The sequence below is a fragment of the Amblyraja radiata genome, chromosome 2 (assembly GCF_010909765.2).
Source record: "Amblyraja radiata isolate CabotCenter1 chromosome 2, sAmbRad1.1.pri, whole genome shotgun sequence".
Classification (NCBI taxonomy): Eukaryota; Metazoa; Chordata; class Chondrichthyes; order Rajiformes; family Rajidae; genus Amblyraja; species Amblyraja radiata.
In genome coordinates this window covers 22,808,024-22,831,654 of record NC_045957.1, presented here as the reverse complement: position 1 = coordinate 22,831,654, position 23,631 = coordinate 22,808,024, and the positions used below count along the sequence as shown (strand labels likewise).

Below are 23,631 nucleotides of genomic sequence, written 5' to 3'. Positions count from 1 at the left end.
TTCTGTGGCAGAGAATTCCACAGGTTCACAATTCTCTGGGTGAAATGTTTTTCCTCATCTCAGTCCGAAACAGCCTACCCCTTATTCTTAATCTGTGACCCCTGGTCTAGACTGTCCAATCCTTTAAGAATTATATATGTTTCTATAAAATCCCCTCTCATCCTAAATTCCAGTGAATACAAGCCCTGTCTTCCCATTCTTTCATCATATGCCAGTCCCGCCATCCCGGGAATTAACCTGGTGAACCTACGCTGCACTCCCTCAATAGCAATAATGTCCTTCCTCAAATTAAGAGACCAAAATTGCACACAATACTCCAAGTGCGGTCTCACCAGGGCCCTGTACAACTGCAGTAGGACCTCCTTGCTCCTTTCGTTATGAATGCCAACATGCCATTAGCTTTCTTCACTGCCTGCTGTACCTGCATGCTTACTTTCAGTGACTGATGTACAAGCACACCCAGGTCTTGTTGCATCTCCCCTTTTCCTAATCTGACACCATTCAGATAATAATCTGCCTTCCTGTTCTTGCCACTAAAGTGGATAACCTCACATTTATCCACATTATACCTGCCCACTTACCCAACCTATCCGTCACCCTGCAGCCTCATAGCATCTTCATCGCAGCTCACACTGCCACCCAGCTTTGTGTCATCTGCAAAGTTGGAGATGTCACATTTAATTCACTTGTCTAAATCGTTAATATATATTGTAAATAACGGGTCCCAGGACCGAGCCTTGCGGCACCCCACTAGTCACTGCCTGCTATTCTGAAAAGGACCCGTTAATTCCTACTCTTTGCTTCCTGTCTGCCAACCAGTTCTCTATCCATGTCAAAATCCTACCTCTAATACTATGGGCTCTAATTTTGAACTCTAATCTCTTGTGTGGGACCTTGTCAAAAGCTTTTTGAAAGTCCAGGTACACCACATCCACTGGCTCTCCCTTATCCATTTTACTTGTTACATCCTCAAAAAATTCTAAAAGGTTAGTCAAGCATTATTTCCCCTTCATAAATCCATGCTGACTGACCGATACTGTCACAGCTTTCCAAATGCGCTGCTATAACATCTTTAACAATCTTCCCCACTACCGATGTAAGGTTAACTGGTCTATAATTCCCCTTTTTCTCTCTCCCTCCTTTCTTAAAAAGTGGGGTTACATTGGCTACCCTCCAGTCCACAGGAACTGATCCAGTGTGAAGATAACATTGAAAAATGATCACCAATGCATCCACGGTTTCTAGGGCCACCTCCTTGAGTTCTCTGGGATGCAGACCATCAGGCCCTGGGGATCTATCTGCCTTCAGGTCCAACAGTTTACCTAACACCATTTCGTGACTAATGTGGATTCTCTTCAGTTCCTCCCTCCCACTAGATCCTCTGTCCCCTAGTATTTCTGGGAAATTGTTTGTGGCTTCTTTAGTGAAGACAGAACCAAAGTACGCGCTTAACTGTTCTGCCATTTCCTTGTTTCCCATTATAATTTCTCCTGTCTCTGATTGTAAGGGACCTACATTTGTCTTCACAAATCTTTTCCTTTTTACATATTTAAAGAAGCTTTTAGAGTCAGTTTTTATATTCCCCGCCAGCATTCTTTCATGGTCTTCCCCCCCCGCCCCCCCCCCCCTCTTAATTAACCCCTTTGTCCACTTCTGTTTAAATTTCTCCCATTAAATTAAATTTGCTGCTTCCTCTGGCCAGTTTCCTTGGATTGATCACTATCCTTGATTTCCCTCATTAGCCATGGTTGAGCCACCTTCCCCGTTTTATTTTTTCGCTGGACAGGGATGAACAATTTTAGGAGTTGGTCCATGCGGTCTTTATATCTTTGCCATTGCATCTCCACCGTCAACAACTTAAGTATCATTTATCTTAAATATCCGAGTCAATTCCTGTCTCATACCTTCAAAGCCTCCTTTCTTTAAGTTCAGGACCCTAGTCTCTGAATTAACTGTGTCGCTCTCCATCCTAATGTAGAATTCCACCATATTATGGTCACTGTTGCCCAAGGGGCTCCGCACAATAAAATCGCTAACTAATCCTTCCTCATTACACAATACCCAGTCTAGGATACCCTGTCCTCTAATCGGTTCTTCCACATATTGGTTTAAAAATCCATCCCGTATACATTCCAAGGAATCCTCCTCGTCGGCGCTGCTACCAATTTGGTTGGCCCAATCTACAGTGCCCTCCATAATGTTTGGGACAAAGATCCATCATTTATTGACTTGCCTCTGTACTCCACAATTTGAGATTTGTAATAGAAAAAAAATCACATGTGGTTAAAGTGCACATTGTCAGATGTTATTAAAGGGTATTTTTATACATTTTGGTTTTACCATGTAGAAATTACAGCCGTGTTTATACATAGTCCCCCCATTTCAGGGCACCGTAATGTTTGGGGACACATGGCTTCACAGGTGTTTGTGATTCCTCAGGTGTGTTTAATTAGGTTTGTATAAGGGAGCTCTCAGCACCTTGTCTTTCCTCCAGTCTTTCCATCACATTTAGAAACTTTTATTGCTGTTTATCAAAATGAGGACCAAAGTTGTGCCAATGAAAGTCAAAGAAGCCATTATGAGACTGAGATACAAGAATAAAACTGTTAGAGACATCAGCCAAATCTTAGGCTTACCAAAACCAAATGTTTGAAACATCATTAAGAAGAAAGCGAGCACTAGTGAGCTCACTAATCGCAAAGGGACTGGCAGGCCAAGGAAGACCTCCACAGCTGATGACAGAAAAATTATCTATAATAAAGAAAAATCCCCAAACACCTGTCCGACAGATCAGAAACACTCTTCAGGAGTCAGGTGTGGATTTGTCAATGACCACTGTCCGCAGAAGACTTCATGAACAGAAATACAGAGGCTACACTGCAAGATGCAAACCACTGGTTAGCTGCAATAATAGGATGGCCGGGTTACAGTTTGCCAAGAAGTACTTAAAAGAGCAACCACAGTTCTGGAAAAAGTCTTGTGGACAGATGAGATGAAGATTAATTTATATCAGAGTGATGGCAAGAGCAAAGTATGGAAGAGAGAAGGAACTGATCAAGATCCAAAGCATACCATCTCATCTGTGAAATGGGGGTGTTATGGCCTGGGCATGTATGGCTGCTGAAGATACTGGCTCACTTATCTTCATTGATGATACAACTGATGGTAGTAGCATAATGAATTCTGAAGTGTATAGACACATCCTATCTGCTCAAGTTCAAACAAATGCCTCAAAACTCATTGGCCGCTGGTTCACTCTACAGCAAGACAATTATCCCAAACATACTGCTAAAGCAACAAAGGAGTTTTTCAAAGCTATAAAATGGTCAATTCTTGATGGCCAAGTCAATCACCCGATCTGAACCCAATTGAGCACGTCTTTTATATGCTGAAGAGAAAACTGAAGGGGACTAGTCCCCTAAACAAGCATAAGCTAAAGATGTCTGCAATACAGGCCTGGCAGAGCATCACCAGAGAAGACACCCAGCAACTAGTGATGTCCATGAATCGCAGACTTCAAGCAGTCATTGCATGCAAAGGATATGCAACAAAATACTAAACATGACTACAGGTACTTTCATTTACATGACATTGCTGTGTCACAAACATTATGCTGCCCTGAAATGGGGGGATTATGTATAAACACTGCTGTAATTTCTACATGGTGAAACCAAAATGTATAAAAATGGCCCTTATTAAAATCTCACAATGTGCACTTTAACAACATGTGATTTGTTTCTATTACAAATCTCAAATTGTGGAGTACAGAGGCAAATAAATAAATGATGGGTCTTTGTCCCAAACATTATGGAGGGACAAACAGTCTTGACTCTTGAGTCATTTAGATGACTGCATAATGTTCAATTCCATCTGCATCTCCTGAGCATATGACGGACCCTAGGCTTGCATGCAGCAAGACCTGGATACCATTCAGGCATGGGCTGATAATTGGCAAGAAGTGTATCACAGAAGCTAGTCATCAGCTAATTTAATTTACCCCACATGATATCGAGTAACATCTGAGAGCACTGGATAGAACATTGAATTTGATAGCCTGATTATGGTATTGATGATGTGCTCCAAAAGGCATCTCCAGCCAACATAATGTAGGGGATTGGTCAGGTTGACAAAAGTAGGAAATCCAGTGTGTGTAATCGGTCTACTCTGTCATTATGTGGCAATGTTACAAAATTTTGAGATTTAAAAAATCAAGTCTGCAATTTATCCCATCAGATAAAGCATAAAAAGAAGTTTAATTTGACACCTAATTCACTTTCTTATCTTCAGTATTAAAAAGGTTATGGCCATTTTCATACTCGGAAATTAGCATCTTGTTCCCTATTGCTTTTCCATTGACTTAACATAAAAGCTGTGATCAAGGACAGTCAAAAGCCCATAACTTTCTTAAAAATTAAGAGAACTGAAATAAATTTTCAGTTATTATAGATTGAAGCATTTTGAAACAAATATGAAACATTCTTACTTGGATGACCTGAAATTAAAGCATATAATTAGTTTGTTACCTAATTGTAGCTAATTACAAAATTCAATTACTAGATCTAAACATCTATCCATTTCTTAAGAAAAGATTACCATTTTTAATTAGCCTAAGTGTCCAAATAACATTCACACAAGAATTCACAATATAACATGATTTTTAAATCTCATTGTCATGAATTTATAGGCCAAATGGAAGGAATTTAGTGTTTAATTCCCGTAAATTAATGACCATTTAAATCATCTTGCGAGTGGGATTTTGTGGAACGCGACCGTTTGGAACGTTGCGGTGACTTTAAACCCCATATCGGCAGAAAAAACACTGCCAGTTCGTATGGGGCCTAAATCACCTTTTCGCTACGTAAAATTTAGATTAAGGTAATCCTAAGAAGCAAGTTTATATGTAAAATAAACGGCTTACCTTTAGCTGTCCCATACGTGAAATCAGTCCCGTTGTCGGCGTTGAAGGCATTAGAAGCGGATTTTTATTTTACTCCAGCGCTGAAATTGTCCCTGAGTTTAAAAAAAAATTAACAGAACGGCATTCGGAACAATTCTTCAGCATTAGCTAGCACCCGCAGAAAATATAATTCGGACAGTCAGGAGAAAACTGGATTTTAACCCCGCCCCCCCCCCCCTCAAAGGCGCCAAAGTCGCGCACACGGCCAGTGGCAGAACTGCAGCGCCGCTGAAGGTAAGTTTTGTAACATACCTACATTATGAAAGCAATAGGTATTGTCAACAGTGGCATCAAGTACCTTGAAAGTGTTGTCACAGGTAGTCAGGGTGGTCAAGAAGGCTCTCAACACATTGGCCATCAGGCAGTGTATTGAGTATAGAAGTTAGGACGTCATGTTACACTTATACAAGACATTGGTGAGGCTCATTTAGAGTATCGTGTTCAGTCTTGGTCACTCTGTTATAGGAAAAGTGATGTTAAGCTGGAAAGGATGCAGTAGGGAGAAGCTGAGCAGGATAAGACGTTATTCCTTGGATAGAATAGGTTTAGAGGGATATGGGCCAAATACAAGCAAATGGGACTGGTGTAGATGGGGCATGTAGGTCGGCGTGGGATAGAACTGCGACATTTAGGATTGGTGATCCAGAGCCATAGAAAAAGTCCATGTAGGACCTACAGAAAGCCATCATGAGCACAAAGAGACAATTCCTGACTCGGCTCCAGTCACAATTAGATGCTCGACAGTTGTGGCAGGGCTTGCCTGCTATCGCTTTCCCTCAAGGTCAAACTGGTAGCATCAGTGGCAACAATGCATCTGTCCTGGATGAGGTCAATGCGCTTCATGCTGTGAAAGGCAGAACAATTACATTCCTACAGCCTCTGACAACCCTGTAATCTCAGTCTCCAAGGTTGACATCTGAGTATCTGAGAGTGTCCAGCGTGGATGCTGAACCTGGCTGAGTAGCAAAGACCTGTGCGGATCAACTAGCTGGAGTATTCAAAGACATTTTCATTTCAAGGATATTTCCTTGTTTCTGTGGTCTGAGTTTACCACCTGCTTCAAAAGGGCACCCATAGTACCTGTATCCAAGAAGACCATTGTGACCTGCCTCAAGTCAAGGTGGGTTTCGTGTCATTTGCACAAATACGGTGAGGTACAGGTACAATGAAAGCTTTACTTGCAGCAGCATCTCAGGCACTTAGACTCAGATGACAAATAAAGCATAAATTATAAGTAAATTATTGATAATTCTGCAAGACTGTAAAAGAAAAAGTGCAAAAATCCAGACATTAGTGCAAACCGCATTCTGTAGAACAAGAGATGGTCTGCAGTTTTTGGTTGCCAAGGTAGGTTCAGTTTGGTTCAAGAATCTGGTGGTTGGAATGAGAGTAGCTGTTCCTGAATCTGGTGCAGTACAGGCTTCTGTAGCAGTCAGAAAAGGGCATTGCCCAGATGGCAAAGATCTTTGGTGATAGATGCCACCTTCTAGAGGCAGTGCATAATGCAGATGCTTTCAGTGGTGTGGAGTGCTGTGCCTGTGCTGAGCCCACCTTTTATGCTGTCCTTGGAATTGCCATACCAGACCATGATGCAACAAATCAGGATACTTTGTACAATGCATCTGGAAATGTTTGTGACATGCCCATCTCTTCAAATTTCTCAAAGTAGAGGCACTGGCATGCTTTCTTCCTGATGAAATAAATGGCTGGGATGTTTGAAGCATTGATGTACAGCGAGACCTCGTGTTGCAAGTCCACAGGCGCGCCTTCTGTGTTTGACATCTGTGTGTTGAGCCCAGGACAAGTCATCCAAGAGGGGAACTTGAAGCTGTTAATTCTCTCCACCGCTGACCCGCTAATGAAAACTGGCAAGTGGTCCCCCAACCTCCCCTTTCTAAAGTCAACAATTAGTTCCTTGGTTTTTGACTACTACTATCTAGGAACACTTGCGGCCACTGTAATTAAGTGGCTCGAGAGGTTGGTTAAAGCCCGAATCAACTCCTGCCTCTGAAATGTCCAGGATCCACTTTGACTGGCCTATTGCGATCATAGGTAACAGCAGATGCCATCTCAATGGCTCTTCACTCTGCTCTGAACCATCTGGATAACAGGAACCCAGGCTAGACTGTTCATCAATTACAGCTTGGCATTCAATGCAATCATCTAAGATCTCGGGCAATCACCCTTTGCTACCGATCCTTGACTTCCTCATCGGCAGCCCAACACTACCATAAGGTCAACAGACACAGGCATAAATGTTGAGCTTCCAATGAGACCCACACCCCTACAAAATGAGCAAATATAAAGAAGACATAATGAAGAATTATTTTTAATATCACAGATTTGGAATATTACCCGTGTGTGCATTATATTTAGTTTCCATTTCAAATCTGTTAAGAGTCTATAATGTGTTCTGATAACATAAAAGGGAGTTTAATTTTAATTGTTAAGAATTATTCGGGTTAATGAAGACACCTTGACATGTTGGGACGACAGATGGCGCAATGGGCTACGTGTTCGGCTGGCAACCGGAAGGTAGCCGGTTCGAATCCTGCTTGGAGTGCATACTGTCGTTGTGTCCTTGGGCAAGACACTTCACCCACCTTTGCCTGTGTGTGAGTGATTGGTGGTGGTCGGAGGGGCCGTAGGCGCAGATTGGCAGCCACGCTTCCGTCAGTCTGCCCCAGGGTAGCTGTGGCTACAGAAGTAGCTTACCACCACTGAGTGTGACTGAGGAGTGAATGAATAATGCTATGTAAAGCGCCTTGAGTATTAGAAAGGCGCTATATAAATCCCATCCATTATTATTATTATTATTGACATACATATTTAACTAATTTTCTCAGGAGTTTGAGTGATTTGCAATGTTAATTTACATAATTATTTTGCAGAACTTAATTGATCTTAGTAACTTGGTGACTGAATTTTCCCAGCAGCTTCATGTAAGTATTTATCCTAGCTTCATGTAAGTATTTATCCTAGTTATTTGGTGTATGGAATAAGGGAAATATTAATTTATTTAGGGTTACCAAGTTTAGGATCTGCAATATACTATGCCCAGATAGTTGTATTTAATTTTATAAATTAACACACATGTTCTATTTTGACATGTATTTCAGCTGAACATTTGGTTTGAGAGAACTTAGATTTTAGACCAGTTATGTTAGCATGGAGATCTCCAGTGCCAAATTAAATGTGACCACACATCTGTTGAGTTTATTTTTTACGGGAGATGAACAACATTTGAGCTGTAGAACTGCAAACGCTCTTCTAGGCACTCCCCGATTTACGAAAGGTAACATCCCATGGACCCTTGCGTATAACAGATGTTACGCATATCGGAAATTTAATTTTTATATTTGATGCAGAAACCACATGCGCCATACGACACAAACGGTTGGAGCAACTCAGCAGGTCAGGCAACATCTCCGGAGAAGATGGACATGCAACGCCTCGGATCGGGATCTTTCCCCAGTCTGAGAGTCTGGGGAGGGGTTCCGACCCAAGGCGTCACCGGTCTCTGGAGATACTGCCTGACCCGCTTATTTGCTTCAGCATTTTGTATCTATCTTTGGTGTAAACCAGCATCTGCATTTCCTACTTGTTAAATTTTGACCACGTTGGAGGTCTGACACAGAGACCACAGAACAGCAGACTGGCTTGTGGAAGTAGCCGCTTACGCTGTAGGGCACTGATACCGAGGCTACTGAGACGCACAACTCAGAAATAGAGCAATGGGTGTAAAGAATTGCATACATAATGAGTTTAGTTACGTAAGTCGAGGAGTGCCGGTAACAATTTTGTCACTAAACAAATTTATATTGGAATTAGCATTTTCTATTAGTTTAGTTTTGAGATACAACAGGTAAACAGGCCCTTCGGCCCACTGAGCCCACACTGACCCGTTCACATGTTCATTGTTAACCACTTTCTCATCCGCTCCTGACATATTAAGAGGAATTGTACAGAGGCACATTCACCTACAAACTCATTCGTCTTTGGGTGGAAACCCATGTGGTCGCAGGGCGAATGTGCGAACTCCACACAGTCAGCACCCGAGGTCAGGAATGAACCCGGGTCTCTGGCGCTGTGAGGCAGCAGTTACGCCATTGTTTTCCCTTAATTCGTCAATTTCAATTTCCCTGATAAACCCTCTGCCCATTCTAAATTTTTTATTTATGTACATAATTCCTCCAATTAATTTTCCTAGTTGTTGGAACCTTTAAAGTGATTTACTTTAGCTTAAACCTATTTCAATTACCCATATGTTGCGATATTTTGCCAATCCAAAGTGTAGGAACTGTTGGATGTTTCATAATATTGCATTTACAGCTTTATTAAATAAGCAACTGGTGTTATGTAAATTGTGATTATTTGAAGCAGAGATGTCTCATTTGAAGTCTCCAATTCCTAAATATTTATTTTTTGTAAAGATACTTTTGAAGAATCAAAACACATTTATTTTGGTACATTTATTTTGTAAAATAATATTTAAACAAAAGCATGGACATCCAGCAGTTCATCAATGCAGAGCAATAAAGAGGTTTAAAAGTTGTACATTTGGATTAGAAGCGGGCATTAAATATTTTGCTCTGATTTTAACTCGTGATGAAGGTAATTTTAAAGTATCTGATACTTCCTGAGGGTTCTCATTAATTGATATTTGTACACTTTCTGGAATGGTGCTGCTAAGATGCATAGATTAGCTTTCGCCAAATGTTTTCCTTGTGTGTCCAACAGTGGTGATTCCAGTTAAGCAAGTCAAGACCAGTATGGTCTTTAGATTTGTATCAGTCAGATGGCATTTGGTTTTATTTGCTTACTTTAAAGATTAAATTGGTGATATGCATCCATTAAAATCATAACATTTAATTAAATACCATTCAATTACATTTTTAATAAATGTGGTTAACTTTCTGCTTTGATATAAAAACTTAGAAAATACCCTTTTCTCTGCCCCACCATATGTAACAGTAGGTAATCAAGGGCATTTTGTTTCAGGGTGACTCATTTCCCCCAAATTTTGCATTAAACGTAAATGCTTTAATCTTATCCTTACTTTCAAATCCGTTAGCATCTTGTAATCTGCAGCCCCGACATCATTTTTTAGTGTGTGTGTGAACGACGCCAGCCGCCTCGGTATCCCCACTTTAAATTGCTCCACAACTGCTGGCCAATTAGCTGCTGAGGACCTACGAGCCTCTACCATTGCTTCCTCCTTCAAGATGTGTCTTAAAAATAGCCTACCTCCATCTGTCCTTAATGTCAAATTAGCTTCAAAATGCTCCTTGGGATTGTTATACTGACAATCTGAAAAACTAAAATCTAGCACAACTGTCAGTTTCAAAGTTTTATATTTACATTTGTGATCTCAGAGGGAATTTGGGAAAGAATTGGAACAATACCACACTCTACACTACCATGCAAATGGAGTGCTAAACTCACCTGTGCAAGATTTCTTTCTCTCCAAAAGTTTAGTTTAGTTTATTGTCACATGTACTGAGGTACAGCGTAAAGCTTTTGTTGCGTGCTATCCAGTCAGCGGAAAGACAGTACATGATTACAATCGAGCCATCCACAGTGTACAGATACATTATAAAGGGACTAAAGTGAATAACGTTTAGTGCAAGATAAAGCCAGTAACGTCCGATCAAAGATAGTCTCAGGGTCTCCAATGAGGTAGATCAAAAAGCCATAATCTGACGCATTAACGCTTGATAATTTACATCAGCACTATTTTACAGTATAATGGTTAACAGCTGTCATGTGGCAGCACCAAAGTGAACATGGCTGAAACTGGACTAGGAGTACATTGTGTGACCAGAGCATTGTGGCAGCAGCCTTTGAACTCGCTGCTTATCCCCAAAAAAACATGCATAGATTAAATAAAAGGTACCCATGTGAAAACTTCTCCTTTTATACATCTTTAACTGCCTATAACAAATTAAAGAACAGCAGCAGATATTTAGTTTAGTTGAGATGCAGTGTGAAAACAGGCCCTGCAGCCCAAGCTGACCATCAATCACCCCCTCACACTAGTTCTATGTTATCCCGCTTTCTTAACCAATTCCTTACACACTTAAGGGACAATTTACAGAAGCCAATTAACCTACAAACCCGCAAGTCTTGGGGAGTGCGAGGAAACCAGAACATCCAGACGAAGCCCATGCGGAGGAACTTGCAAACACCACATAGACCATTACCAGGGATAAGTATTGAAACCAGGTCCTCTGGAACTGTGAGACAGCTGTTCTACCCACTGCATCACTGTACCAATATTGAATTGATATTACAAAATGTTATTTTACATAAATTTTAAACCTATAGGAACATCTTTCTGATAATGTTATTGCATAAATGACTGTGGATTTGTAAAATCTTAGAAAATACCCTTTCCACCCTGGGTGGAAATGTATCTCCTTGTACACTTGAAGTCTAACTGTGACAGAGTACAGTAACAAGTTTGACCAACCCTTTGCTACCACTTATAACGCTAAGAACATTCTTTACCAGCAATATATTTTGAACTCATTTTGTAATACGTGACAATTTAAGTATTGAAATTTACTTCTCAAGTCGTTGACAGCTTTTACCAGCCCTCCGGACCCCTTCAGCTTTAAGTGCAGCAGGGGGTCTGAACTTCAATTTCCCTGTCTCCACCAGGGCACAGCTGATAAAAGAAGCCGCATGCGTCTGTGTGTTGGTTTTATCTTGCCCCTGTGATATTCTACTTCATGGAATGTGAGAGAGGGGAATATAATTTATAGAGTAACAGCAAATATCCAGTGTGTATGGATTTAAATAATATAACTCAATAATTATTTTAAAATGCATGGAGTTGTTGATAAATATTTAAACGTTCAGCAAATTGTGTTAACTATTTACCATGCAATACTGTTAAGAAATTGTACATGTATTGACCAGAGATGAAAGATTCAGAAAACTATAGGAATTATAATTGTATGTATTGGTTGACTGCTGCTTCCCAGCTGGAGTGCCAGTGTGATTCCTTTGAATCTAGACCCAACAGGAGAAGATTGACAGCATTGAAGACCATGTCAGTACTGCTGCTGAGAATGTTGAAGAGGGAACCAAGAACCTGGCGAAGGTAGGGATCTCTGCCTGCTGTGTAATCAATGGCACAGTGCCTGCCAGCAATACACAAAATTAACCCAATTGATTGATCTGGGCTTTCTAATGTTGAGGGAAATAGCAATTAAGAAAATAAGGGAGAAGTGACACACTGCTTGTCAAAAAAAAAATCAATCTGTATTGTGATGGTTTTGTGCAGTGAAAGCAACTAGCACTGCCTTGTACATAGTAATCATCCATGGAACAGCTGCACTAAAGAAAGACTTTACACTGATGGATTGGGACCTGCTCTTAAGACAGCAAGAAATCACACAGTAACTGACAATCTAGTTTGTGTCTTTGTTAAATCTGTTTCTCATTGATTTTTCAGGCCGCTAAATATAAACTTGCAATGTTGCCTGTGGCAGGTGCTCTCATTGGTGGTGTGATTGGAGGGCCTATTGGTCTCCTGGCAGGCTTCAAAGTGGCAGGGGCTGCAGCTGCAGTTGGAGGAGGGATACTGGGCTTCACAGGAGGCAGAATGTTGCTGAAGAAACGGCAGCAGAAGATAGATCAAGAACTGGCACTTTCTTCCAGCTGCCCAGAGCTGAACACTAAAGCTGAAAAAAAATCTAGCTGAGTTGACTAAGACATTGACTCTTGCAGAAAAAATGAGCAAATTATATACTTTTTTGTAAACAAAACGTAAACTGTCAACAATATTCATTATCCAACAGGCAATCAGCCTATTCGACGATCAGTTGTTTTGAACACTTTATGAAATGTTGATGTTTAAATGTTGATTTTTAAAAAATATTTTTAGGTGCATTAATAAAATATTTACTATCTAATAAGTAATCGGAATGAAAATTGTCTAATGATTGCTTCAACAAAATCTCTCAACCCATCATGGTAGGCCACTTATTTTATTTTTTTCCTCAAATTAGAGTTCAACGCATTCTCTCGATAATGGACACAAAAAGTAACACCTCAAGCCACTCCCACATCGCAAGTTGTACATGAACACTTGCTCCTCATTTAAAGAAAACTGTAATCAACAAAATGTGGAAACAGAACCCCAAAAATGACTCCCTTTTTAATGGGGCATTGCAAATATGTAGCAAAGTTACTCCTGGCAATTCCACACTGACAAATACAGAATATGGCCTTTTATTAGAAAAAGTTAGGATCTCCAACCAATTGGTGTTTTCTGGCATTTGTACATTTAACGATCTTATTAAAATCTACTACAATGAATAACCACAGTACATCAACATATTCACAAGCCAGGAAAGCAAAGGAAAACAAAACCCCACAATTTGCCTTACATTTATTTTCAGTTTTATCCAAAATAAAAACTGTACACACAGACTTATGAAAATATAGGCTTAGTATTTCTGCCGTATTCTGCCGTCTCTTTGATTTCTGGTCTTGTACAGTTCCTTCATAGATCTACAATTCGTCTCTCTCTCTCTTGAGAATGGTATATCTGTGTTCACTTGGAGCCAATTTCTGGAATGAGCTTTCTGGGGGGCTGCTTGCAACTTCATCACTTGGCTAGGTGTTCAAATGAAAACAAGGGTGTGCATATGAATTGAGGCAGAAATAAACTTTATAGAATAGTCTGACACCTTAATACAGACAACTAAAATTAGTGACATTTAAATCCTCATTATCAATGACCTGCTATCGTTACATGATGGGCCTATTGGTCTCTTGGCAGGTTTCACAGATAGATTTGCAAAAGATGCGTTTGACAAATTGCGTTTTGTAATTAATTGATTTTTAAGTTGTTCAATGAAGGAATAAAGGACTAGAAGATACACGTGGCTAAAACCGTTCATCAATATAGGAATAAGCATAAACATCAACTAAATGGGCTGAATAGTCCCTGCCCATGTTGTAATCGCTCATGTCCATAAATTCTAGGAGCAGAATTAGGCCATTCGGCACATCAAGTCTACTCATGGCTGACCTATCTGTCCTTCTCATCCCCATTCTCCTGCCTTCTCCCCGTTACCCGACACCCTTACTAATCACGAATCTGCCAATCTCCGGCTTAAAAATATCTATTGACTTGGCCCCCACAGCCGTCCGTGGCAATGAATTCCACAGATTCACCACCCTCTGGCGAAAAATAAATTCCTCCTCATCTCTTTTCTAAAGGTACGTCCTTTTATTATGAGGCTATGGCCTCTGATCCTGGACTCTCCTGGACATCCTCTCCACATTCACTCCAGGCCTTTCACTGTTTGATAGATTCAATGAGTTCCCCCCCTCATTCTTCCAAACTCCAGTGAGTACAGGCCCAGTGCCGTCAAACGCTCATCATATGTTAACCCAATCATCCCTAGCATAATTGGCATAATTCTCATAAACCTCCTTTGGACCCTCTCCAATGCCAGCACATCCTTCCTCAGATATGGGGCCCAAAACTGCTCACAATACTCCAAATGCAGTCTGACCAGTGCCTTATATAGCCTCAGCATTACATCCCTGTTTTTGTATTCTAGCCCTTGAAATACATGCTTGCAATGCATTCGCCTTCCTTACTACCGATTAGACTTGCAAATTAACTTTTTGTGAACCCTGAACCAACACTCTCAAGTCCCTTTGCACCTCCAATTTCTGAACTCTAAACCCCAGTTAGAAAATAGTCTACGCTTTCATTCCGACTACCAAAATGCATGACTCTGCACTTTGCTGCGCTGTATTCCATCTGTCACTTCTCAACCCAATCTCTCAAGTGCCAAGCCCTTCTGCAGAGTCCATTCTTCTTCTACACTACCTGCCACTCCACCTATCTTCATATCAGCTGCAAATCTGGCCACATAGCCTTCAATTCCTTCATCCAAATCATTGATATACAACGTGAAGAGTAGTGGCTCCTGCGGAACTCCACTAGTCACTGGCAGCTAACCAGACAAAGCCCCCTTTATTGTCACCCTTTCCCTTCTGCCTTGCAGCCAACCTGCTATACATGCTAGTATCTTCCCTCTGATGCCATGGGCTCTCATCTCCTTTAGCAGCCTCATCTGTGGCACCTTATCAAAGGCCTTCTGAAAATCCAGGTAAACCACATACCCCTGACTCCTTTGTCTGTCCTGCTATTTACTTCCTCAAAGAATTCCAACAGGTTTGTCAGGCAAGAGATCTCCCTTTCACAAAACCATGCTGACTTCGGCCTATTTTATCATGTGCTTCTAAGTACTCAGAAACCTCACAAGTACTACTAAAATAAAACAAATTTAGGATAAATGGGTATTACTCAGACAACAGCAATGTTGTAAGTTGTTATCCGATCGCACAGGACAGTTTATTTTTCTGCAGGGAGTGCAGACAGACCACAAAATTACTGCTAAAGGCCACATACATTAAGCTTTTATTTATGTAAACATGCTGATATTTTTAATTTCACATGGAGATATTGTATTTTCACATGAAGTGAGTTTAATACCAACATTGATTCTATTCAGATTGACAATAGACAATAGGTGCAGGAGTAGGCCATTAAGCCCTTTGAGCCAGCACCGCCATTCAATGTGATCATGGCTGATCATTCCCAATCAGTACCCCGGTCCTGCCTTCTCCCCAAATCCCCTGACTCCGCTATCTTTAAGAGCCCTATCTAGCTCTCTTAGAAGTATCCAGAGAACCTGCCTCCACCGCCCTCTGAGGCAGAGTATTCCACAGACTCACAACTCTTTGTGTGAAAAAGTGTTCCCTCGTCTCCGTTCTAAATAGCTTACCCCTTATTCTTAAACTGTGGCCCCTAGTTCTGGACTCCCCCAACATCAGGAACAAGGGCTACAAAGCAATAAGCCAATAAAGATTTTCTTATTTAAAATTGGTAATTATATGACAATGTTCTAACATAATTGAAGCCTTTTATCAGTCTTAAACTTAACAACTGGGTTTGTGGTATTTTCAATGATTTCAAAATATTCTGTGCTCTACAAATTAAGTGATGCCGTACAAAGTATAAATGCAAGTTAGCCTGGCTGCTGCATTTATTTTGTTAAAACTGCTGTTTTCTCTCCAAATAACTTTTGGCCACTTGTATCTGTTTATTAATTACTAAATAATTACACAGCTCTGAGACCGGATTAACTTCTTTTCATGGAAACCTGTTCTGCATAAATTGGACAAAAATTATATATTTACAGTTCCAATTTCTGTGGAACTTTAAAACTTACAAATGTTACTTATATATTTTAAGTTATTTATTTCTTACCTGTCCAGGAATTACATCAGTGGGATCTGGACCATGGTGAAATTCCCTGTGTAATTTGCCAGAGTGCAGGTCCAATACAAATTGCTTCAGTGTACCTGGGGTGCTAAAATTAAAATAAAGAAAGACACATATTTGTGTAAAGTACAGAGCATGAAAAGGGAAATAAATTAAAAAGTCAGTGACACAAGAGTGCAGATTATGGAATCTTGAGCAATAAAAGAAACTGCTAAAGGAACTCAGCAGATCTGGGCAGCATCTGAAGAAATGTCCTGACCCGAAATGCCATCTGTCTATTTTCCTCTACAGATGCTGCCTGACCTGCTGATTTCCTCCATCGGTTTTCTTTTGCTCTTTAAAAAAAGTCAATTTCAATTGATCCTTTTTTGTTTGTCAGAGGCTATTTAATTGAAAGGGATATACAAGATGAGCAGCAGTCTAGATACCTGGATTTTAGGAATCTTCTTCCCCCACCCCTGAGGACACACGGCAATGACAGTCTATTGATGGGCCAATAATAACTCCCACAGTGCATAGCACCTGCAACAGCCTTTCTGTGTAACAGCCCAAAAAGCCAGCAGCATGTGTCGAACACCGAGTTTACAAATACAAACTCCAGTCAGGTAGTTGGTATTGACTGAATGCTTTCAAATGGTCCTCTGGTGTGGAGTAATTGCATTCATACCAGAGATAAATGCTGCATGAAGATCAATTTAAATTTCATCTTAGATCATCTATTGTCACTTACTACAAAGTGCTAAAAAGCAGATCAATTTTATCTATAAAATGTCAAATTTGCCACAATCTTGGACTGCTGTTAGTTGGGCCCCACAGCTCTGAAAAATGCATCTTATACAGTGGGACTCCGTTAAGCTACTAATTGTATTTTATGGATGTTCTGAACATCACATGAGAAGGCACAGGAATTGCTTAAAAAAAATATGCATCTTACTGCAGTAAATTTTTACGCACATCCTAAAACAGCCTGAAATTCTACATCCAGGTTCAGGAACAGCAACTTCCCCACAGCCACCAGGCTATTAACTTGCCAACAAACAGACTCTGAACTGTAACAGCCTATTGCACTTTATCTGCTTGTTTATGTGTATATTGAACTGAACTGTTCTGTATTTTTGTTTACAATACTCTGTTGTGCTGCAGCAAGCAAGAATTTCATTGTCCTATCTGGGACACATGACAATAAACTCTCTTGACGACTTGAATATCATAGTATATATTGACCCAAATATTTAATGTAGCATTAGTGGAGTTCAATACAATAACATTTCACATCAATTATATTCTGAAAGGACGAGGAAACGTTAGGTTGTGTTTTAAATGAAGCATGCCCATTTCTCCCATACCCCTCCCACCTATATTCCTTCCTCTGGCTTCCAATTCACACTGCTATCCTATCGCACACCTTTTGTTCTGTTTAGTTTAGAGATACAGCATTCGGCTCACCTAAGCCCGCACCAACCAGCGACCCCCGCACACTTACACTATCCTACACACATTAGGGACAATTTATACTTATACCAAGTAAATTAACCTAAAAACCTGTATGTCTTTGGAATGTGGGAGGAAACCGAAGATCTCCGAGAAAACCCATGGGGTCATGGGGAGAACGTACAAACTCCGTACAGATAGCACCCGTAGTCGTGATCAAACCCAGGTCTCTGGCTCTGCAAGCGCTGTAAGGCAGCAACTCTACCGCTGCGCCACTGTCTTTTCATCGCTGGTCTTCGTCCAACCACCTGCCTGTCAAACCTGCCCCTCCCCCTCACCTGTATCCACGTATAACACGCCAGGCTTTGTCTTGCCCCTCTATCTTTCCAGCACTCTGCCATCCCCCTCCACCACACCATCACAATCAGTATGAAGGGCCCAGATCTGAAACATCACATATTCATGGTCTCCAGAGATGCTGCCTGATTAGCAGAGTTTTTCCAGCACACTTGTCTTTATTTTTAAGTGTCAAGTGTTATTGGTGCCAATGAATGAGGGAGGTAAGGGTGAGTGAATAAAGCTCTGCTCGATCTGGATGAGGTGTAAATAGGGAGATGACTTATACCTAACATTGCCATTAGAAAAGTCACAGAAAAAGTTGCTAACGATTCAATTAAATATAAAAAAGTTTCTGAAGTCACCCGTGCGTTACATAGCATGCCGAAAGTAAACACAGTGAAGATGGAATAAAAATGGAAAATGCAGGTCTGGTGACTTCTCTGGAAGTAGAGACAGAGTTAAAATTTCAGGATGATGACCTTTCATTGCAACCGGATTCTCCAAAGATGCTACTTCACCAGCTGAGCATTTTCAGCATGTTTTGTTTTATTTTACATATTTCAGATCTCCAGCATCTGCAATGAAGAAAATGCTGCAAATAACCGTTGGAGAGAGAAAGAGTTAGTGTTCCATTCGAACAATCTCCCTTCAGAGAAAGAAAAAGTTAGAAAACAGTCTTGTTTTATGCTTTCAAGATGTGGAAAGAGATGGAGAGTACAAAGAGAATGTCTGTGATCAAAGAAAGATGTATGATGCACCAATTGCTGTTGGCTGAGAGAGTGTGTTGATCACTTGTTTATCTGCCTGGGGGAAATTGGAATGGAGGGATGGAAATAAATACAAAAGATAAAAGCAAGACTGGAACTATGAATAGAATTTACCAGAAAACAATAGTTGATGGAACACTGAAATAAAAAGCAGTGCTGGGAATGCCGAGGCAGTCAGACAGCTTCTATGGATAGAAAAACAGTTTGTGTTACAGGTCGATGATTTTACCTCAGATCTAACCCAAACTCGAAAGTCTGGTAATCTGAAATTGTTCAATTCAGTGTTCAGTCCTGAGGGCTGTAGTGTGATAGATACAAGATGAGATACCTTTAAGGACCATACCGTGCAGGAACTGACCCTTTGGGCACAATGTGTGTATTGAACATGATGCCAAAATAAACTAATCTCCTCTGCCTGCACATGGTCCAATACACTCCATTCCTTGCATGTCCACGTAGCTATCGAAAAGCCTTTTAAACACAATTATTGTAAATGCCTCCACCTTCCCCCCCCAGACAACCCACGACTCTATATAAAATAAAATGCCCCACATTCCTCCTTTAAACCTTGCCCCTTTCACCTTGAAGCTATGGCCTCTAGTTTTTGGCATTTTCACCCTGGGATAAAGTTCTGATTGCCTAACCTATCCATGCCTCACATAATCTTATACACTTTTAGCAGGTCTCCCTTCACCCTGCAAATCCCCAGAGATAACATTCCATGTTTGTCCAATCTCTTCTTGTAGCTAATACCCTCTTATTGAGGCAGCATTCTGGTAAAACTCTCCTAAACCCTCTCCAAAGCCTACATATCGTTCATCTGATGGGGCAACCACAACAACACGCAATACTCCGAACAAAGTCATTATAAAGTGCAACATCATGATGTATTAAAAGCCCTCAAGGTTACATTGAGTTTCATCGAAACTTTGCAAGAGACCAAAGACAGATAAGAATGCGACTGGGATTGAGAATTAAAGAGACAGGCAGCTGGAAATTCAGGGTCACTCTTGTGAACAGAATGAAAGCATTCTGCAAAACTGTCACCCAGTCCGAGTTCAATTTCTCCAATTAAATAGACACTCGCATTACCTGAGGGAGGGGAAGTTGCAAATTGAAATTCATATTGTGACCTTGCATAACACAAAACCAGGCCTTCTGCACTTGCATCAAGCGATGAGAGTTGAAAACAATTGGCTTCTATTTACGATGTTTCCATGTTAATTTTGGAAGAACACATTTTTATTAAAAATCCCAGATATTTTGAGTGATTTGTGACTTCTGTAAGGGTGAATTTCCATTAGCTGAACTACCTTAACATAGACTGTCGCCCACAATGTCTGTTCCAAACAGAGTGTAAATCAAACTAATCTCCTCTTCCTGCACATGATCCATGCCCCTCCATCCACTGCACATCCATGTGCCTATCCAAAAAGCTCTTAAATCACACCTCACCTTTAAACGTTGCCCCTTTGATGTTAAGGCCATGCCCTCTATTTTTTGACATTTCCACCCTGGGAAATAGTGAATTTGGAAATTATTTTTTTTTGCAGTCATGGGATAACAGGGATTGTAAACCAAAATGTAATATTGTAATTGAGCAATGATACTTAAGATCTGCAAGACATTGAGAAGCACCAGTGAATATGTTTCCTCAACATATTAGGTTGCACAAGGAAAAGTTATACTTACGCTATGTCTTTATAATCTGGAAAGACATACATATGCCTAAAACTGTCAATAGCGATAACTGGACAGTCTTCTGGCGTCTTGTGTATATGCAGGAGAGGATGACGAAACTTGTCACAGTCAGCATGTAGGAAGTTTATTGTACCTGGATGATTTAATCATGGGTTAACATCGTAAACATTGAGGTTCTTTAGTTGAACTAACAGTGCATTGACAGTCAGATGATATTCATTTAAACATTCCAATAAAAGCTAGACACAAAATGCTGGAGTAACTCAGCGGGCCAGGCAGCATCTCTGCAGAAAATAGATAGGTGATGTTTTGGGTCGGGACCCTTCTTCAAAGAGACCACGTCTCCTTACTACAATCAGTCTAAAGAAGGGCCGCACGACAAAAAAAATGTAAATAAGCAAAAAAACTGATACAATGTTTTCATAAAGTAAAAAGAATGGCATATGATCTCAATTAGTAGCCGGGGCTGTAAAGTTTAGCTTGGATAATGGTGCCTTTGATTTTTCTAATGGTGCAATGATTTTTCTACCTTTATTTTTTATATGGAATCTTTTAATTCCAATATTTTTCATTCATGAAGAGAGAGAGCTCTATCAAACACAGGAGAAGATAAGCAATATTTCCTTAAAAGCAGAGCTGCCAAGTTTTGTCAGAGCATTCCAGTATTTTGCTGAGGAAATCATTTTGCTGAAAAGGAAAATTATTTTTTATGTGCAGTCATACCCATGTAAGAGTACAAGAATGCATAACTTTGCTACCAATTGACGTGTCTTCTACGCACCTTACTTGACAGTGCATTCATTGCCATCTCTTTGTATACTGCTGTTTGAACGGCTGTTTCCTGCTTTTAGCACCAGATGATGATGTAGAAGCCATCTCCTTCCCTCTCTCTCTCTCTCTCCCTCCTTCCTCTCTCCCTCTCTTCCTCCCTTCCTCCCTCTCCTCTTTCCCTCCCACCCTTCCTCTCTCGTCCTCCCCCCCTTCCTTTTTTCTCCCTCACTCCCTTTTTCTCTCCCTCTCCCTCCTTCTCCCTCCCCTCTCCTCTCCATCCTCTCCCTCTCTCCACCCCTCCCTCTCTCCCCCTTGAGCCCACTCACCGTTCTGTAAAATCAAGGCCAATCCCAATGTAACTGCAATCCCACTGGTAACCTTTCACCACTAGGCTTATTCAGAATTCTACCACTGCCTGAAAAATAATCAAAGGCTCAACTTCCACTGAGAAAGAGAATTCCAAAGACTCGTTGTTATGCGAGAATTTTCCTGAACAGTCTGTGACCCATAGAGCTGTGGCCATAGCGCTATGTTTAAAGCCCACAGCGCTCCAGCCGGTAGCACTATATTTAGAACACACAACTCTTCGTTAAAATTCCTACGCGTTAAACTGACAGCACTCTGTTTAAACCTGGAGCAGACAGGCAGCGACTCTGGAGAAAAGGAATGGGTGACATTTCTGGTTGAGACCCTTCTTTAGACTGAACTGAACTCCGTATTTAAAATCTGTATTTAACCACACAAAACCGTACATCAGTATTCTAATCGCATTTCCGTACAAAATATGGAAAATCAGAACTACTTGGCAGCTCTGTAAAAGGATGACATTCAATATGTCTTGGAATGCAAGGGTGCGTCTTGAAAGTAGATGCGGCTGAAATGAAGAAATTGGGAGAAAAGGATGGCATCCTTACAAGTGACAGGATGAGGGAGGTAGCGTTGGGAATCAGTGAGTTTGCAGTTAAGGTCAATGAATAGCCTCCCAGAGAAATCCAGAAAAGGAAGAGGCGCTGGAAATGGTGATGACATTGACAAGCAAATTCTCTTCCTTGCTTTGTGATGTTGCCCTTAATCCATTCTATCTCTAAAATCCTGCTTGTTATTCCACTTGTCATTCTGACCTATTGAGCACTACCAGTTTTAATTGCCTCAGAAATGGCTGATGTGCCCAGCTGCTGAAGTTTAAATTCTGGAAGTTTCTCTTTAAAAATTCTGCCTCTCCACCTACTTTCTCCGTGGAAATATTCCCCTGGATCCATCTCTGACCATGCATTTGATCATTTCAATTAACTTCTGGTGTTAAAGTTTGTATGATAATGATCCAAAGAGGGGCTTCAGAGGTTTTATATTTTTAAGCTGCCATGTGGTTGGGGCAATCATTGCTTAAGTGAACATATGGTTTACAGATTTAACCAAGTAATTAAATATACCGTATGTAGTCAGAGAAATTAATTAAGTAGTACCGCAGAATCACCTTTTTCACTGATCAACTGACGTGCAGTTTCATGCTGGAATTTTTCCAGGCTTTCATTGTCCTCTTTCATGTGGAACAGAATGAGGAATGGCAGGCCCTCTTCCGTCAACTCCTAAAATGTAAAATAAATCATTAAGAATATTCAGTCTAAAATAATCAGTCCTCAAATGCATTTAAGATCAGTTAGAAACATAGAAATTAGGTGCAGGAGTAGGCCATTCGGCCCTTCGAGCCTGCACCGCCATTCAATATGATCATGGCTGATCATCCAACTCAGTATCCTGTACCTGCCTTCTCTCCATACCCCCGATCCGTTTAGCCACAAGGGCCACATCTAACTCCCTCTTAAATATAGCCAATGAACTGGCCTCAACTACCTTCTGTGGCAGAGAATTCCAGAGATTCACCACTCTCTGTGTGAAAAATGTTTTTCTTATCTCGGTCCTAAAAGATTTCCCCCTTATCCTTAAACTGTGACCCCTTGTTCTGGACTTCCCCAACATCGGGAACAATCTTCCTGCATCTAGCCTGTCCAACCCCTTAAGAATTTTGTAAGTTTCTATAAGATCCCCCCTCAATCTTCTAAATTCTAGCGAGTACAAGCCGAGTCTTGTACTCGCTTTGGACAGCTATTCTATTTTGACAGCTATTAAAACAAGCAAGACTTTATAATGAAAGCCCAAAGCAAGAACATTTAGTCAGTGGGGTTACCCCCCACTTCTACCTTAGCCATATTGTTAAGAAAACCAATTGCATTTTCAACCAGCGAATGTGTGGAAGATTCTTCCAAATATTTATTACTGAGTACAGTTGCCATTTGTATTATTCATTTGAAAAGGATTGTTATTCACAGTATACATTGTGAGAGCTT

The 23,631-nt window shown here is 40.7% G+C and overlaps 2 protein-coding genes across 4 annotated transcripts in view; one reads left to right on the top strand and one right to left on the bottom strand.

Moving 5' to 3' along the window:
- stx17 (syntaxin 17) overlaps positions 1-12,892 on the top strand; it is a 56,509-nt gene extending 43,617 nt beyond the window's left edge. For 2 of the 3 annotated variants that reach the window (XM_033043088.1, XM_033043097.1), the window contains exons 7-9: positions 7,849-7,899; positions 11,979-12,065; positions 12,420-12,886. In XM_033043088.1, the coding sequence (XP_032898979.1) occupies positions 7,849-7,899; positions 11,979-12,065; positions 12,420-12,668 (387 nt within the window). In that variant the 3' untranslated portion in view covers positions 12,669-12,886. Of the gene's footprint in view, positions 1-7,848; positions 7,900-11,946; positions 12,066-12,419 lie in introns of all 3 variants that reach the window. The other variant, XM_033043105.1, reaches the window with a different exon arrangement.
- A 65-nt stretch (positions 12,893-12,957) lies between these two features.
- erp44 (endoplasmic reticulum protein 44) overlaps positions 12,958-23,631 on the bottom strand; it is a 75,035-nt gene continuing 64,361 nt past the window's right edge. The window contains exons 9-12 of the mRNA XM_033043076.1: positions 22,761-22,872; positions 20,507-20,648; positions 16,263-16,365; positions 12,958-13,585 (exon numbers count right to left, since the gene is read on the bottom strand). Coding sequence (XP_032898967.1) covers positions 13,481-13,585; positions 16,263-16,365; positions 20,507-20,648; positions 22,761-22,872 — 462 coding nt within the window. The 3' untranslated portion in view covers positions 12,958-13,480. The remainder of the gene's footprint in view (positions 13,586-16,262; positions 16,366-20,506; positions 20,649-22,760; positions 22,873-23,631) is intronic.